Source organism: Vigna umbellata, chromosome 5 (genome assembly GCF_029865625.1).
Source record: "Vigna umbellata cultivar VRB3 chromosome 5, Vumbellata_1.0, whole genome shotgun sequence".
In the NCBI taxonomy this organism is placed as follows: domain Eukaryota; kingdom Viridiplantae; phylum Streptophyta; class Magnoliopsida; order Fabales; family Fabaceae; genus Vigna; species Vigna umbellata.
The window spans coordinates 33,537,522-33,556,891 of NC_142169.1; the positions used below are offsets into that span (position 1 = coordinate 33,537,522).

The window sequence follows — 19,370 nt, forward strand, 5'->3', positions numbered from 1 at the left end:
AATGGAAACTTAGTCTTAATGGAAACTTAGTCTTGATGTGAACTGCTTATATCATAAAAATAGTTGTTGAGAGAGTTTGGTCAACATAGAAGATGAGTGGTGAGATAACGATAACTACTATGTTCGGGGTGATGGAAGGAGTAATGAAAAATAACGGATGATAAGGAGGATAATGAAAAAAAAAGTTTTGCTAATGCGTTAAGTGAAATGTACTGTGAAAAAGAAATGTGGTGGTAAAGAAGTGTGTGAAAACAAAAATAAAATAAGAAACTCAATAAAAAAAGTCAAAATAATGAATGTGATCACTTTTCAAAAATTATTAACATAAATTTAAAAAAAAATAACTAAACCGAAAATCTTAATAAAATAGAAAATGAATTTAAAAATCACATTAAAATTAATTCCAAATATTAAATCCAAAATACTAAATTAATTTATCGATTATTATGTTAATGAATAAGATATGAAAATAAGAAACAAAACTCGACATTTATGTTATGTTAGTGATTTAATTTTTATTGTTTAAAACAAAAGAAAACATAATATTTGAACTACAATCATAATTCATCAATAGCAAGTTTTACAAGTTGTGATATGAGGAAAAAATATATAAATTGATTAATTAACACGAAACACAGTGTATCGCAGTTGCCGTCTTAGCTCAGTGGTAGAGCGCGTGGCTTTTAACCACGTGGTCGTGGGTTCGATCCCCACAGTCGGCGATACAAAGTTTTTGATCTTTTTAGTTTTATTTTATTATAATTATTCAATTATAAACTATTTTCATGTGTTATCAATTGCGGGGATAGCTCAGTTGGGAGAGCGTCAGACTGAAGATCTGAAGGTCACGTGTTCGATCCACGTTCACCGCATTATTTTTGTAGTGTTTGATACATTTTAGTAATTTTTAAATTTAATTAACGTTCTATTTTTAATATTATGATGGTTATATTATTTTTCACTTATTTCTTTTAATATATTCTATTTATATTTCTATTCATTTTAAAAAATATCTAATGTTTTCTTTTTTATTTTAATGAACGTTTATTTTATTAATATTTTATTTTTTCCTAGTCATGTATATATAATCATGCAATAAAAAACCGAATTTACAAATGATTTAGTAGTTTTTTTATTACGACATTACTAAATATACTTATTGAATATATTAATTGTTTGATAATAAAAATGACTTTATCTTTTAATATAATTGATATTTATTATATTACTTCTTGAAATTATAAAGATTTTTGTTAATGAGATATTATCACCTAACTCGTTATCTATGTTGCAAAATAAATAATAAAACAACCAAATAAAAAACATGGTTAACTAATGAGCAAAAGAAACATCATTAGACAATTTAGAAACATAACAAATATCAACTAAGCATTTATAAGATACCAATCTCATATAAACTCATAGTTTCAATTGACACTAGACTCAGTTATCTAGATACATGTCTCTGATACAGGACTTCACTGTAGGTGTGCACTTGTAATAATATTATAAACACAGTTGTTATCATCTTACTACTCACAATGTCAGTCTCTTTCACGTCTCAGTCTAAGGTTGAGATCTCCTGCCATTGTCTCCCCCACCTCGTTCCTCTCTATATGAGTTGAATGATTGATAGTATATCAAGATACATACTTTCAGTACTTTCATACACTAAAAATCACCACTACACATAATTTCTCATTGGAATTCTCTCACAAATATAATAAAGGTGGCGCTTTGCAATAGTCCTGACGCCTAGTGAAAATCTTGACGCCCAGTGTCAGACCATTCGCAAAAGGTGGCGCTCAACGATAGTTGTGGCATTCAACATCATTCTTCTCACAAAACGTCGCTCTCAATGACACCTTCTTGTTGCTTAATGTCTTGAAACTAAAATTGATCCAGACTTGCAATGCGATGTGGTGCTCAACAATGTCCTGCCATAGTTTAACACTAAAAAATTCGCAAAAATTGTCGTTCAATGGTGAAAAGGGACGCTCAATAGTCTCGAGAAAAATTGCTTCCAAACTTGCACAGCCAAGCTTGCACTCAACCCTACACCAGTATTGGTTAAAGTCACACCATAATTCAGCAGACTCAGATTTGGAATTTAAGTTAAATGATACCGAATTAATTGCTCAATTTGGTATTCTTTTTCCACATAAATGGTTCAACACAATTCGTATATTAAACTCGACCAATTTATATAATTGCTCAGTTCTCTTAATCACACTAGTCCAAACACAACTCAAAACTCAATTCAATTAATAAATCACATAATTCAATTCAGCACAGAAACATCAATCAGACTCAACAACATGCCAATATCAATAAGAAATATCCAACTCATGCACATCAAAACAACTAGTTTCCCTTACATGAAAGATGATCAAATAGTTCTAAAACCTTAAAAACACCTTTAAATGCACAAAAAATCATATATGCAACTATAAACAACAGAAACACGGTCAAGACACATCATTAAGACTACTAATTAATAAATACTCTTATAAGAGACTCGTACTCCACATACAAACTATAATAGTTCACATGCACCAAAAAACACATTAACTAAGAAAAAAATAGAAAACTAACTTACTTTATTTGAAAAATCAATTGAATGGAAGTGAGAAGCTCGTTTCGAGGATCACTTGAGAGTTTTTGGAGAAATGAATGGATAATTAAAAATTTTAAAAAAAAGGTAAAAAGTTATAAGAGGAAAAAAATTTAAAGATATGATACAATATGAAACTCGTTTATAAAATTCTATTTATACTTTAAACTTTTATCATTAAAATAATTAAGTTCCATCATTCTATATACACTATTAATTATAAAATGTCATTTTTCCAAGCTTTTACATCTTACCATTAAAAATCAAATATTCGTTCAATTATATTTTCTATTAACAAATTTAAAACAAAAATTATTATTTTTTGTATTATTATTATTTTTATCATACTAAAAAAAAGTATGTCAATATGTATTACACTATTTTTGTAATCATATTAAAGATAAAATATGTCAATATATATAACACTAAACGAATGTTTATTCTTTTTTTAATAACACTTTGTATGTTTATACACCTTGATCAAAATTAAGATAGATTAACATCATAAAATGTTATTATTATAAAACAATTCCGTTAAAGTTCATCACAAAAAATAATCTAAAGTAATTTTATTCCACTAATAATTTATAATAGAAAAAAAAATCATTCTCATAAACTATATATGGATGTATGTAAGAAAAGACATTCACCATTTATGATTTTTCTTTCCTTCATGTATAAATGACACAATATAAAAATGTAAAACCCAGTTCAAAATTCAATTTTCTTAATAATCAATTTCTAAACTAATTTTTCTTGTAAAATTACATTTAGTCAGTGAATTTAATTTTTTCAATTAATTATATAATATATGATTAATTATACAAACATAAGAAAAAACTTAAAAAAATAAAATAAAAAAGATAAAAACAAGACGTAATGTTTAGAAAGACGTGGTCATTTATACAAATATAACATTAAAAATGAAATTAAATTAATTCAACACAAAATAAAAATAAATAAAAAACCAGAGTGAATAAAAATAATAAATGTAAACTAAATATTAATATTCATTTAAAAAGTTGGTACAGTACTGAAGCAGATAACGAGGATCATGATTTAGTACAGAGTGCAACCTGTTTCACTTTCAGGCACTAACACACTCTCGTCCGAGGCCATGTGTTCCATTCCCCGATGAAAAAGCTCCATATCATCCATTTATTTATTATTTATTTGGATATAAGCAAAATATTTTTAATATTTTTTAATATTGTATATATTTGATTTAATTAATTCTCTTAATAGAAAAGTTTATATTTTGAAAAATACACCTAAAAAAATTATGGGACCATACTATTACGGCTTGTATATTTTTATTAATTAAATCAATTATACATGTTAATAATTTTTTATTTAATTAAATTTTAAATCTCTCATAAATGTAGTTATTTTATAATTAAATTTTTATTAGTACTTAAATTATTTATATTTTCTGTTGAGATTTTATGTTTAATTTTATTTAAGTGAGTGATTAATTATTATTTTATTTTGTTATCATACTTACTTATCTTTATGTATTAAAATATGTAAAATTCTCTCATTAATATAAAATAATGTTATGATTGTTTTAAAAAATAATTAACCTTTATTATTTTCATTAAAGATACATTAAATAACAATAATTATGTTAGATAAGAATGAGAGTCCCAAAATATTAATATAATAGTAATAATAAATAATAATATGGAGCTTGTTTCTTTGTAGGTAATAACCTAAAAACTATTGGAAGATAATTTCGTAATTCAACAACTTTATCAATATTAAAATAACTCATTATTTATCTCACATCCAAATATAATTATTGTATTAACATTAAGATTTAAATAAAATATATACAAACTTTTAATTACTCAATAAATAAAAGAAATTCAATTAACAATATCTTAATTTACTAGATTTTAAAGATTTTATTAACTAAAAATCTTCACTCAACTAGTAGAGTCGCGAAGTCCTAGTCAGAGGCTTCTGATCAGTAATGACAGTGTTGAGTTGAAGGTCAATTAGTCACTCAATGCAATAAAAAACCCAAAAATTCAGAATATCATAATTAGGTTTTGTCCTTTGATTCCTTCTTCTTTCCTGTGGTCAAAGAGATCCATCTTCAAGGAACTTCCAATTTTTTCTCAGGTTAATTTGGGTGTTATCCATGTTCTGTGTATTGTTTTTATTTTGCTGCATTTGTAGTGGGAATTGTGTTATTTCTTTCTTCCAGAGTTATTATGTATAATGTTTTCATTTAAAGCTTTCTTGAACTGCATTGGGTCGCTCAGTGCTGTGCTTCGTGGTAGAGTGGTTAAAGGGGGAAAACATGATCAGGGCTTAGCGATTTTTGTGGAGCTGAAGGCATCGACTTTCGAAGGAGCTCCCCGTTTTTGAGAGTTAAATTCTGTCTTATTTCCTCCCAATTTGCCAATAATTTCCTTTTCTCATGCATCTGTTCTTCAACGGTGTTTTTGTTTTTCTGTTATCGGTGCATATTTGATTTCGCTTATTTTTTGGTGGCAATGTAATTTTTTCCTTCCGAAGTACACCACGTTGGAGTTTGGTCAATTCCAGACTAGTAGGACGTAGGGGAAAATGAAGTCGGGTTATTGTCGACGAAGGACTAGTGTGCTGGAGTTGTTGATTTATCAGCTGTTTTGAAATTTTCAGTGAATAATGTGTGGTTTGCTGATTGCTTCATGCATGGCTGTGAAATTGGAATTATCTGTGTGCTTCAACGTATGCTGCTGAATATATATGTATTGTAAATCCCTTTTTTAGTGTGGAAAAGTTATTGCAGCTTGTTACTCTGAATTGTTCTGTCTGTCACGCTTCTGCGTCTCTATTATGTGTGTGTTCATGCTTGATCTGTTTCACAGTGCGCAGTTCCAGTTTCAGCTTGAAGGAAGCTTATAGTTTCTTATTTATCCAGTAATGAAGTATTTGTCAGATAAAGTGATTGTAGTAAAGTTTCTGTTCTAGTTTAGTGCTTTTCCCTGACACTGAATCCAATAATTAATGGAATTTGTAGGCACTTTAATAGAACAACAGTCAGTTCTACTGCTACGTTTTCAGGCGGTAGAATAATAATAATACGCCGTGGAGGAACGGTAATGGCTCAAAGCAGCTCTGATGAGGATACTGATATTAGTGAATCTGAAATCAGTGAGTACGAAGATAAATCCTATGAAGAACTGAAAAGTGGAAGTCAGAATTTAAAAACATCGGATGAGACTTTCACTTGTCCGTATTGCCCTAAAAAGAGAAAACGGGATTATTTGTACAAGGAGCTCCTCCAACATGCTTCTGGGGTGGGTCAGAGTAGTTCGCAAAAGAGGAAAGCTAGAGACAAAGCTAATCATTTGGCTTTAGTGAAATATTTGGAAAATGATCTCATGAATGTAGATGTTCCATCAAATGATTCAAAACCGGAAGAAGAAAGTGATTCTTCTGTTAATTCTAATGATCAGTTTGTGTGGCCTTGGATTGGAGTTGTAGTTAATATTCCAACTAGACGGACAGAAGATGGACGTTGTGTTGGCGAGAGCGGTTCCAGGCTGAGGGATGAGTATAGAAGCAGGGGGTTCAATCCAGTTCGAGTCAATCCTTTGTGGAATTTCCGGGGTCACTCTGGAACTGCTCTTGTGGAGTTCAATAAAAGCTGGCCAGGCTTAGATAATGCAATGGCATTTGAAAGAGCATATGAATTAGATCATCATGGGAAAAAAGATTGGTTTGGTAATTGTGGGCAGAAGTCTGGTCTTTATGCATGGGTTGCCCGGGCGGATGACTACAAAATGAACAGCATTTATGGAGAATATCTGCGGAAAATGGGTGATGTCAAAACCATATCTGAGCTCATGGAAGAAGAAGCTCGAAGGCAAGATAAACTCGTATCCAATTTGAATAACATTATTCAGGTCAAGAACAAGCACATAAAAGAGATTGAAGTGAGATACCATGAAACTACACACAAAATGAACCTTGCTATGATGGAAAAAGATAATCTCATTCAATCTTACAATGAAGGTATCTATTTTTATTGAGCCTTAGGAACAAATAGCAACAAATGCATATTAGTTGAGTCCCTGTAGGGGTTCACATCATAGGATTTTGCATTCAGAAATTTATTTTTAAGAATATTGTGCTGGAATTCTATTTTTTATTTTTAAATGTTGACATTTTAAAATGGCACCGATCTGTTGTAACAACATTTTTTTGCTATGGTTCCTTGGCTTCAGAGATACAGAAAATACAGTCAACTGCCAGGGATCACTTCCAGAAGATTTTTACTGATCACGAAAAGCTCAAAACGCAACTGGAGTCTCAGAAAAATGAGCTTGAGTTACGGAAAATTGAATTAGAAAAACGTGAGGCGCACAATGAAATTGAAAGAAAAAAGTTGGCAGAAGAAATCGAGGAGGTATAGTGTTTTTCTTATTTTGCTGCATCTCATATAGTGTGGTATGATTGAAATTCCTGTTAAGTTAAGATTGGGGAAATAATGTTATTATTTTAGGTTGATTGATTATTAAGGTTGAAGTTTAGGTATTTCAATGCTTTAGAGGAAGGTGTTAGCTACCAAGATCAATCTTTTTCCAATTTTTCCTTGTTGGGTTTGATGATAGTGATGATTGGTTATTGTTATTTAAATTTGTGGATCAAAATTTCTGATAATAATGGAAATATGATGAAACTGGTTTTGATTTGGCGTATATGCTATTCTAGGCTGTGAATTGGAAATAAGCTAATGTTTCTATTGATGGTGCATTTGCCTATAAAGTAAACCGTTTTACTATTCAATCCTTGGTGGCACGGTACATAATTTGTCTATCTGATTTTGATCTAGGAAGTGATCCTGTGCCATGTTTTGCCACAGGAGATACTCTAAATTGATGGCACTGATATATAATAGTAATGATGGAGTATTAATTTAAATTATGACATGCATTCAGTGAGATGTAATTTGGGAAGTGAGAGGGGCTGGAAGTAATCAATCTTGAGTAGTATGCCAAAGAATTTCTTTCTGCCATTAAAGAGTTTGCTAAAGGACTATATCAATAATTCTTTTTATATACTCGATTATTGCTGTATCTTTTAAATCATTTAAGTAAAGAAGTGCTTAAGGAGCTTGTGGAAGGCTTTGTTTAACACTGCCAACATTTATTGGTTTTGCAGAATGCAACAAAAAATAGTTCTCTTCAGATGGCTGCTATTGAGCAAAAGAAAGCAGATGAAAATGTTATGAAACTGGCTGAAGATCAAAAGGTGTGTGGTGCCCATCTTTTAGCTTTGTTAACAACCAAAAATGTCCTTGTGAGCACCAGTATGACTTAGTATAAAGCTATTTATATTTTATACAGAGGCAAAAAGAGCAACTCCATGCTAAAATCATTCAGCTTCAGAAACAACTCGATATGAAACAAGAACTGGAGTTGGAGATTCAGCAATTAAAAGGATCTTTAAGTGTATTGAAGCACATGGAAGATGACGAAGATGTTGAAATTCTGAAGAAAGTAGATAATTTACAAAAGGATTTAAGAGACAAGCAACTATCACTTCAAGACCTTGATCAACTTAATCAAGCACTAATAATTAAAGAGCGCGAGAGTAATGATGAGCTGCAGGAAGCTCGACAGGCATTGGTTGATGTAAGTGTGCTTCTTTCAACTATATCTTCCTGCTAATTCTTCAAATTAATTTGCAAGGGCATCTGAATGAGGTTCAGTCCAGTGTCGTTGTGCTTTCACTTGGCTTATGGGCTGGTAGTGTTTTGTATGGTGATCTTGCTCACCCCATATGGAGTGTTATATGAATTGAAGCACATATGGTCTGACAAGTTTAAAGCATTCCAATTTTTTCTTTTATTTGGTTCACTGCTTGTTAGTTATAATTCATAGCAAGGCAGCAAAGGGACGAGTAAAATTAATGTTCAAAATTAATTTGCAAAGTGACGTCTTACTGTTCAATATTGCTTTCAAGATTTAATGGTAAAGGTTTTTTTTTGCACTTGCAGGGAGTTAAAGAGTTACAACCTCTTGGAAATATTCGTTTGAAGAGAATGGGGGAACTTGACACAAGTCCATTCCTTGAGGCAATGAAGAAAAGATACAATGAAGAGGATGCTGAAGAGAGAGCTTCAGAACTGTGCTCGTTGTGGGAAGAGTATCTGAAGGACCCAGATTGGCATCCACTCAAAGTTATCATGGTTGATGGGAGAGAAAAGGTGTTTCTATATTAAACATATTTATAATTCTCCTGAAATTATCCTTAGTGCTTCATTGCATGTTTCTCTTAATCAAACTTGGTTCACTATGTTATTTATTATTATTGTGTTGTGGAAGAAGACAGTTAATGTTTTGATAGTTTCCGTACTCTGCGTTATGATTGTTTGTCTTTCTGAACCTGTAATACTTTCACAGGTTAACCTTTAAAATGAGCAAAAAAAAAAGGATTGATGTAAATTTATGTTCTAATCTTTTATCTATTATATATTATTATAAACTTTAGCTAACTTTCAATTTATAAATACAAATTTTCTCTACCCTCTCCCACAGAAATCCTACTCCGAAATACACCCTTAGGTTTGGTGTTTAACGGCATAGAGGAATGCTTGCGCTGATTAGAAGAGTCGTATATGTTTATTGACTAAGTGGAGAAAAATGATTTGACCACTAAGAATAGCAGCCTATTTGTTAATGTTTAAGTTTTAAATAACCTTTCAAGACACGCCACTCTGTTAACATGGCCAGTTCAGGCGTTTATGAAAAACTTCAGTCATGTAAAATGTCAAAGGTAAAACCTAGCCTAGCTTAACTCATCTCCACACTCTAATGTCATTTTCTCCTTATGATTTTGTAAGCCTGAGAGGCTTGCACGGCCCAAATAAAGTACTTTGCAAAAATTTGTGTTATGTTCAAATATGAAAGAGGTACGAGTATATTTAGCTGATAAGGATTGGTGTGGGAAGGATGACATTCGTTTGAGAGAATCAGAGCTGATAAGAATGGCCTCCCATAAGTTTTACGAACTGATGCTTTTAATTCATTTTAACGTAAACTTATGTTAAAAATTTCTCTTAATTTATAAGCTGGACATTTGCATTTTGTCATCTGGCTTCACGCATCTATTATTTCAGGAAATTATTAAAGATGACGATGAAAAGCTGAACGGGTTGAAAAATGACCTGGGTGAAGGCGCGTATAAAGCAGTGGTGGAGGCATTGTTAGAAATTAATGAACATAATCCTAGTGGCCGGTACTTAACCTCAGTATTATGGAACTACAAACAAGGAAGGAGAGCAACTCTTAAAGAAGGAGTGCAATTTCTGTTAAATTATTGGAAAAAACGCAAGAGGGGAACGACATGAAGGTTTGTATATAACTATATTAGGTTACTGCATTTGTCTTTTGAACTGTGTGTAGAGTCAGATAGTAGAAAGAAAAAGAATTGAAAAGCTATTGGTATGTTGCTTAGTTACTTATAAATAAAACTAGCTATCGATCTAGGTTAGTTTTCGCAAGAAATTAGTAGTTAACTTAAATTATTCACAACCAACATCATCTTTCTGTTATTATACGATTACTGTTATTGTGATGTAGCTAAGTACTGTATTTCCGAAAGGTTGATGTTGGCTTCGGGAAGAGAATTATGCATAGCAGTCTGGTAGCATGCGTCCATATTGGGAGAGCAACAAACCTAGCAGTTGTGTATCGTAGGTTAAGTTATCTGTGACAATGCCAAACTATTTAATTTCACTTGGCACTTGGCTACTGTGGGTATGTTGCCGGGAAGCAAACTACATTCCTAATGGCGGTCTTTGCAATCTTGCATGGGAAAAGACATTAAAGTTAAACTTCTGTGACTATATATTATTTGACTTTTAATCTTAACTTTATGAGTAATTTAAGTTAAAATTGTATGTCATTTGTCTTTTCAACTTGACTTTATCTCAGTAATTGACACCCTTGTGCAAATATGTTTAACTGTTTCTTGACCTGATCCAACTAAATCTTAGATAGTAAAAGCATTATTTTTCCCTAGTTAAATAAGTACGTTTAAAAGAATTTTATTCTACAAAACTCTTTCTAATATAAGAATGAGAATGTAGATACATTTTTATTTTATAGATATTTTAGAGATCATGGCACGTTTCATGGCTCGGTTCCAGGAATGAATATATAACTAATGTAGCTCTTGGGTTTTCTCCTGGATGGACTCTGGGTGCATCTGTCATGTTGTTGGTGCCTGACGCCATCAAGAAAACAAAAAAAAGTAAAAAAGAATTGAAGAACAATAAGAGTAAGGCATGAAAACGGAAACCTGGACTGGCGAAAGCAGCCGCTCTGATATGATATGTTTTCATTGAGCATGTTCTTGGTCTTGAACAACTAGTAAAACACCTAACCTAAAATTATGCATGAAGGAAAGAGAAAGTATAAAAGCACTAAACTACAAAAAAGTATAAGCTGTATTATTTCTCTCTCTTCATAAGAGTCATGCAGAAGTTTATTTATGCTAAACATTAGGCTCAAATGGAGACTCTGAACCGTGATATCTATGATTCACGTGCATGCTTCGATTCTAGAAGGGATCAAGGATGGGGAAAGGGGGTTTCAATGATAATGGGACTAAAATTGAAAGGAAAAAACGAAAGATTAATTAAAGATTTAATATATTTGATTATTAAATCTATTAAATATACGTCAATACAATTCGGATTAACTTTTAGTTAGGTTAACTCAGGCATATATTTCTTTCGTTCAGAAGTTTGAATGGAATTACCAACTTGTATTGAAGAATAGATTCACTTCTCTTATAATATTTATATGTTCGTCGATTCTCAATAAGAAAGGTGTGTCTATAATTTCGTCAAACAAGAGAAAGAGGGTATAATTATAATTTGGTCAAGCCTATAGAGGTACAGAAAGATCAAAGGGAGGTGCAAGAAGAAACTCCCCTTAGATTTGCTAATCATATTTGGGCCACAAAAAATTGTCCAATCATATTTTCAACTACTCAACAAAATTTGTCATAATTATATAAGTCTGCCTGTCATTACAACTTGATGAATATATCACATATCCTTCTAGTTTATTTCAAACTAATGTCATAGTTGTTGTATGTTTATAAGTATTTTATACATAAATTAAACTAATAATAAATATATGTTTATTTCATATTTAATAATTTACTAAATCTCTGAATTAATTGCTATTAATTTACTGATATCACTTAAGTAAAGAAAAAAAAAGATAAAGGAGAATGAAGAGGCACCGAAGTGTCTTTCATTATGCTTGATGTCTCTTATTTATAAACTGTGCAAGAGATTGGAGATTTGAGAAATGAATAACGTTATTCAGATTGGAGATCCAAAATAAAAACTATATAATAAAGATTATTACAAAATTATAGATAATTAGAATTTTTATTCTTAAATCTTAAGCAACTACCTGAACACACCCACAAATGAATATGTTATTACAATGTTTTAAATAATTTATTTTCAAGTATTTTATTTGATTTTTCAATTTTATGTATTTTATTTGCTTTAAAGTTTTATTTTACTTCTTTTATTATTGTTTCTGTGTTTTTTTTCTTTAGTATTTATTATCTTTAATTTTGGACACACTGTACAATTTTTTTAAGGTCGCTTATTTTTATTTATTAAATATTCATACCATCATTTATAAAACACGAATACATTTTTTGTTACCAAACAGAAACCTAAATTTCTTTATCGTACACCAATTTACTATTTTTGACATTTTTTAATAAAATTAATTAATTTTGTTATGGTTTGTTAATTTGGTCTCTCTTTAAATACGAACAATGTTAACCTAATTTTATTAAAAATTAGTTTTTCACCACAAATGGTCGGTATTGCTCTAACATAATGAATAAAATCGTTATTTTGATATCTATTTTTATTACTTATTATTTTTAATTGGATTATATTAAAATTCCAAATTAACCTAATTTAATAAAAAAATAGACAAATCAATGCATTTTATTTTTCAAAATTAATTCAATTCATTAAAGAGGCATAGCTAGTTTGAGGACCTCAAATAATAAACCATTTATGTGAAAATTTAATGTATGATTTTTTGAAAACATCATTTATTATATCATAAATAGATTGCACATGCAGAAAAAGACGGTGATGCCCAGTTAGGAACCAATACATCGTACTCAACCTTTTCTTCACTGAACAAATTATAAATTTAATTTGGTTTTTTGCATTGTTATTAAAACTGGATGAGTGATCAATTTAATAAAAGTATTGAACGAATAGATTAATGTTGAAATGATGCGTTATTTGCTAAATGGAACATAAAATAAGTTTAATAAATAAATAAATCAATAAAATATTTCTTTTGAAAGATAAAAATTCATTTTTTAATATAATTAAAGCCTATGTGGAAATAAAAAAATTAGTGCACAGTGATTTGTCAATTATTGTTTTCAATAATTTCATTAATTATATCCATTCTTTTCATTGTTGTTTTATATTCCTTTGTAGAAATAAAAAAATGTAATAAAAATTCTCTAGCCTTATTATATAATATATTTGAAAAAGATTAATTAATATTATTTTAAACTCTTAAAACGGCATATAAATAATAGTTCAAAAAGGGTGGAGTAATATTTGTCAATCATTCACTGTTTTTCTTTTACTTCAAGTCTTAAATCACTTTTTTTTTCATCATTTTAGTTCAATTTTTTTCTTCATGGTAGATTACCATTTACCAAATGACATAAGAAAGTTAACATAAACTTTATAATAAGAAGGGGCGAATTGAACATTGAAATGAGATAATGTATTTTGTTTTCATATGTAGAGAGGAAAAAGGGTTGGTGGAATGTTAAATCACATGCTCTGCTACCTTTCCCAGTCATTTGGGTTGGAATGAAAAAGATAAAAGCAATCATAGAAAGAAGGTACACTCAGCATGCAAATATTTATTTAAAGCTTAAACATCCAAATTGAATCACGAGCATGAGTATCTTTCAAGTAACTCTTATGTTTGTAACTCAAATTTAGCAACACATCGAGATGGTAAGAAAGTATACAGAAATGGATTTGCAGTGAGTTTTTGATAGTTGTCTTTACTGTTGTATATATGTATATTATATATATTAGCCTCTTTTGCCGCCCCATATACACAACCTTGTGGATCACGTTAGCCAGTGAACCTTTTGAGTCTGTCTTTGATTCTGTGAATCCAGGGGGACAAATAGCTGGCTTAGCAAACGGAGACATGCTGTATTCACAAGTAATCACATGCTCAAAATATGCTATATCAAATCACACCCATTTCAAACATCATGCTCCTTCTAATCCAATTTCCATTTATAATTAATACATCATTTTAAAATCAAAATTTATCAAGTACGTGTTGAAAGTCTAAATTAGAGATAAGACCAATTTAAAATATATAAGTGAATATAAACATTACCTTACAATCCGGTTTTGTGAATTAAATTAAACTTAAAGTTCACTTCTTAACATGATATCAGAGTTATGGTTAGAGTCTATCATAATAATATTGGATCACTCATTAATGTCTAATCTCATTCTGAATATGTATATATTTTGACGTGAGGAGAGTGTATTCAAAATCTCATCTTACAAATCGATTTTTTTGAGTTGAGTTAGATTTAAAATTCACTTCTTAACTATATTTACACTAATTTCTTCATTTCAATATTTTAATGGTTGTCTGATGCAAGAACACGTTTTTCTGGTTTGTAGTAGAAAATTTAGCAGCACGTTGAGGAAACGCATAATTATATTCCTGATGGGTTAAAAAAAATCAGAATGCAATGTGCAGTCCCAATTTTAAACATATAAGTATAATTATTGGATAGAAAGTCATAAATCTAACTCTAACGTCACAATTGGGAATACTATAATTTGTCACATGGCTGGCTAGGTGAACTAACACCCTCTATGTGTAGATTGGTTTTTTGTTCTTTGCTTCAAAGCCCAAAAATAAAAAAAAAAGCTTCCAAGACAAAACTTTTTGTACATACTATCGTAATCTTGATCCTAGCATCCGATCTGATAAGATAATTATATTGGGATTATTCTCTGCCATCTCGTAATTACAACCAACCAGATTATAATTAACTCGGTTGACAAAGGTTTCGATTTCACCATATTCCTTTCTTCAGCTTCCAGCTACCGCTTTAGGAAAAAGTAACAACCACCTTCGATTTTTGTTCTACAAGGAACCCAAATTTCACCAACTACATAACCAAACAAACACACCCTCGAAGACACTGTTAATTAAGTTAGTCGCAGTCACATCACCAATAAATGATGATTTATATGATAAAAGAGCATCATCATGTGATCTTTTATCTCGTTGGTTTCTTTTGTGTACCTAATTTCCTTAACACTAATCCATACTTATAATTCTATCGATTTCTGAAACAACGATTCTGTTTATGAAGCTTTTGAACCACTTTTTTCGTATGTTTTACTTATTAAAAATGAGATTTATGAGAAGCTGTTTGCGAAAATAGATATTCATGCTTTCTTAACATTGAATTGTAGAGTCCAGTCAAGCTCAAATTCGCAACGAAACACCATAGAAGGTAGCCAGCAACTGAAATTGACCCTGTTTGATGTATATATATATATATATATATATATTTGAGTTTGATATTGACTATGGAGTTAATTTAATGTCAAGGGAAGAAAACGTAAGAGTGATAACTATGTAGATATTTTATTTTGGGTTTTGTTTGTTAATTTCAATGGGTTTGGTGTGCGATCTGGAATCTGGAATCACCACATGCATTAAACGCGTTATTATGCAAATTTTTATTCGGAACAAGTCTTCTAATACAAGTGAAATATGTCCATCAATAATAAAAAATAAAAGTTAAAAAGATTAAAGGTCTCACAAGATTACAATTAAGTGTTTCTGGATTTAGATTATTTAAAAAATTTAAATTAAATCAATTAAATTGAGCTAGATTTGGTTTAATCGGATCTACCCTGATAATTATTATGTATTATGAAACTTTGTAGTTTTTTGTTTTGAAATAAACGGATTAATTTGAGGTTGATTTGATAAAAAAGAAAATCAACAAAAATTGAATAATTTTAATTTGATTTTCTTCCAAAGTCTTTGAAGTGGGAACACACTTACAGAGTATTATATTATATACCGAAACGCTGAAATTTAAGAAGGCGTTTATTAGGTTAAAAATATTGCACGTGACAGATTTATTAGTATACCGAATAGTTTTCTTGTCCTCTATCGTTTGGTGTGTAGGGTTTGTGACCTATGTTTCTTAATTAAGGAGATAAATGGATAAGAAAAATAATGCAGATCATATGGTGGATTGATTTGGAGGTATCCCTGTGCCCCTTAAATAACATTAACTTAGATCTATCCTTTATGGCCTTTTCTTTTATCTTTTCAGTTTATTTTACTACTTCATAATTTATTTTAAACAATATCATTACTTACTTTATTTCAATAATTTTTAACTTATTTTTAAATGTTACCTTAACTTGTGGTTTAACTTTTAAGCAATTGATTTCTGTCTCTATTTTCAATTTATTTATGTGATTTATTTTCATTTTACAAATGCTTTGCTTATCTTTCACTTCCAACAATTTTTTCTTTTTCTAGACTTAAATTTTGTACAGATAAATTTTAATATATAAAAAGTAAAAGGTTTGTGAATAGATTATAAAATTTTATTCAATAGTCTATTATCATTCGTTATCTCTAAGGTTTTCATTTATCTAAGTTTAGAAAATAATTTTATTATTATATTATATTACATTTTTAAGGAAGGAATAAGATAAAAATCAAATTTAACTAATTAGAGTTATAATCTATGTAAGTAGTTCAATTTTCCTTTTTATGTTTTGTAAAAGGGATGTTGGTACTTGGTGATTTAGCTAGAGTTTTAGTAGATATATTAAAGAAAACTTTTTTATTAGTAGGCACTCTATATCCATTTAAGGGAATGTAATATGTGATATTGCTTAGATGTTTAAATACTTATGTTAGTATGCATTTATAGAAATTTCTATAAAATCGTTAATAGAGCTTTAACATTCAACTTCATTAGACTACGATCATCTTTAGGCTCTCTTTTTTTTTCTTTAACATTTCAACTTGTCATGTATATGACAATCTTTTTCTCTATAAATCCTTCCATAATACCAACAACATAAAATTGAATATATAATTCTATATATAATTTATGTACTTTATTATAATCTACTTAGAAATTCGTGAACTATGTTAGTAAAGAGTAGACAAACTAGTAATTCAAAATTTGGTCTTATGATATCTATGTGTATAATATTTACTTCTTATCATTTTGTACTTCATGTGTTTTTTCTTTAGTCTTCATCGTTTAAACTTTGTATGTCTTTCACGTGTATCATCTGGTATTCATTTAGCATTTAATTATCTTATACTTTTAAATATAAATATAATCTTGTATGAATTTATCTTACTTTTATCATAAAGATCGATATTTTCTTATTCATATTTGAATAGACGTGATTAAATTAACTAGAAATTAATCTTAAATTTTATTATTAAAATAATGAATTGTCTTAAAAAAAATTATGTTGATTTTATCAAACCTAGATTATCCACTTTCAACTTATTAGATTGTTTATGTCTTAAAAATAATACTAAAAGAATATGAGTTGTTAAGTGATAACACTCCAAACAATTATAAATACAAAATTAAAGAAATAGTAACATAATTTGTTGTGACACAAAACAAACAATCTAGTTAAAAAAAACAAACTCAAATTCAATAATTCAGTAAAAAAAAAAGTTAAGAACATTACTAAAAAATACCAAATAGGGGCCAACAATTAATTTAAGCTATTTTTTTAAACATTTTTTATTTTCTTAAATATATTTTATTTTTTTATAATTCTCAATATATAATAAATATTCCATTACTGAAATTACAGTGAATAATGTTACGCGACATTATAAGTGTTTTACACGTGATTTTAATTTTTTTTAAGTCAAATTCTTGTTTAAAGCAGTCATCAGAGCATAAAAATGTATATATGTATATATATATATATATATATATATATATATATATATATATATATATATATATATATATATATATATATATATATATATTAGGTTTTCTTTATATTTAGTTTTTTTAGCTTTTGTATTTGTAGTATTGTAGAATAATTATACACACACTAGAGCTATCAAAACGGGTAATTCGGTCTGACCCGACCCGACCCACCACGGGTTGGTGGGTTAAACGGGTTGGCTCATTGGCTCACTTAATTAACTTTTTTTCACCCTCTTCTTCTCAGATTCTTATAACATGTTACTTTGACCGATCAAATTAAAACAATAATAATTGGATCAATTGATATAAAAGAAAATGAAAAAAAAAGAAATATATTGTTATATATATTCGTCCTTAGGTAGCGTTCGGTCTCAGGTAGTGTTCGTCTCTTAAGTAGCGTTCGGTCTCTCTTGGTGAGCGGTCCTGAATAGTGTTCAACCACTTCTTCAGTCTTACCACGTATGGACCGTTCGGTCCTGTCCTTTGGGAAGTGAGATACCGTCGGTCTCCCCCATTCACAGGGTGGTCGGTCTTGCCCTTTAGGTGTTGATGTTTTCTGTTTGGCCTTTATTCCTATTTATTCCAGTATGCTATTTTACTTAATTGTTCCACTTGCTTTAAGGGTTTATGTGTGCATTAACATGTTGGTGTTAAAGTGGACAATATTAGTATTGGACGTAATTCCATGATCCTCAAGGGGATACATGGTGGTTCCCTTTCAGTATGTTTAGAATGATTTGCATGGTAGCTCAGTTTTGGGGGTTTTCCTGACGCTCCAATGGTCTTTTATTCTCAAGTGGAGAGGATTGATCCATGTGGTGAGGAGTAGCAGGAGGTCCTAGTCTTGGGTGCTTTCAGTATGGCCCAAGGTGAGTGATAACGGACTAACCTCGTGAGTGTGGTAAGGTGAAACCCATTGGCAATGACTTTGCAAAGCAGTAGAAGCCACCACGAGTGCATAACCCGCCATAGCTCGGCAATCATTCTAAGTCCGGAAGAGTCAAGTTTAAGTGCAACAAGTCATGTTTGTATAGTATAATATATTCGTCTTTACTTGCATGTTGCCTATGACTGTTGTACATGATTTTTATATCTAGCTCACCCTTACTCGTGTGTTTGTGTTTGCTTGGGTATGCTTTCTTTTGCAATGATCATCCACTTGGATGTGAGCAGAGATGGATGAGGTGCCTCTGGAGCAGGCTTTGGAGGAAGACGATATTGCGGCTTAGTCTCCTTAGGATTCTCTTAATATTTATTGTATTTTGAATTACTATTTAGTTGTTAAGGATTTTTTCCGATGATTCCTATCATTTTGAAATACTCTACTTGCGTTTAAGTTTTAAACTATGCCTCATTCTGGGATGACTGTAAGCTTAACTACTTTATTTACAGTCTACTCTAACTGTTCTCTTTTATTTAAATGTGGACTTACTATGTTATATGCTTCTATATAATCTGGAATGTTACATTAATAATAAAAAGTTAATAGTTATAATTGTAAAAAATCAAGATTTAAAAAATATAATTGTTATTTTGTTTTTAACGAATATTTTATTGATTATATTTAAATAATTTATTATTATTTAAAAATGTAGTGTATTATGTTTGTTAATTCAAAATAATAAGATAAAAAATTAAGTATTTTTTATGTAGGTGGTTCTGTAGAGCCATCATATAA

At 29.9% G+C, this 19,370-nt stretch overlaps 1 protein-coding gene and 2 non-coding genes across 6 annotated transcripts; all 3 read left to right on the forward strand.

Moving 5' to 3' along the window:
- Positions 1–650: 650 nt before the first annotated feature.
- TRNAK-UUU (transfer RNA lysine (anticodon UUU)) lies at positions 651–722 on the forward strand. Its single transcript has one exon. It is a non-coding gene; the product is annotated as a tRNA-Lys (tRNA).
- Positions 723–799: 77 nt separating this feature from the next.
- TRNAF-GAA (transfer RNA phenylalanine (anticodon GAA)) lies at positions 800–872 on the forward strand. Its single transcript has one exon. It is a non-coding gene; the product is annotated as a tRNA-Phe (tRNA).
- A 3,710-nt stretch (positions 873–4,582) lies between these two features.
- Positions 4,583–10,535, forward strand: LOC124824932 (protein INVOLVED IN DE NOVO 2-like). Of its 4 annotated transcripts, XM_088116642.1 has the most exons (9): positions 4,585–4,741; positions 4,885–4,992; positions 5,628–6,625; positions 6,838–7,019; positions 7,775–7,864; positions 7,960–8,247; positions 8,613–8,822; positions 9,735–9,967; positions 10,198–10,535. In XM_088116642.1, exons 3-8 carry the CDS (start codon positions 5,710–5,712, stop codon positions 9,963–9,965), a joined length of 1,917 nt encoding a protein of 638 aa, XP_087972768.1. In that variant the 5' UTR covers positions 4,585–4,741; positions 4,885–4,992; positions 5,628–5,709; the 3' UTR covers positions 9,966–9,967; positions 10,198–10,535. The 4 variants fall into 4 exon arrangements, with proteins under 4 accessions (XP_047153408.1, XP_047153409.1, XP_087972768.1 ...); XM_047297452.2 differs by lacking the exon at positions 4,885–4,992 and having other exon boundaries at positions 4,583–4,741; XM_047297453.2 differs by lacking the exon at positions 4,885–4,992 and having other exon boundaries at positions 4,583–4,741; positions 10,220–10,535.
- The last annotated feature ends 8,835 nt before the right edge of the window (positions 10,536–19,370 follow it).

What these genes read in the sequence shown, in the direction of transcription:
- LOC124824932 (XM_047297452.2), top strand. Translation starts at nt 5,710, where the DNA reads ATGGCTCAAAGCAGCTCTGATGAGGATACTGATATTAGTGAATCTGAA. An exon ending in AACTGGCTGAAGATCAAAAG is followed by an intron (nt 7,865 to 7,959) that starts GTGTGTGGTGCC and finishes TATTTTATACAG; the next exon opens with AGGCAAAAAGAGCAACTCCA. An exon ending in TGGTTGATGGGAGAGAAAAG is followed by an intron (nt 8,823 to 9,734) that starts GTGTTTCTATAT and finishes CTATTATTTCAG; the next exon opens with GAAATTATTAAAGATGACGA.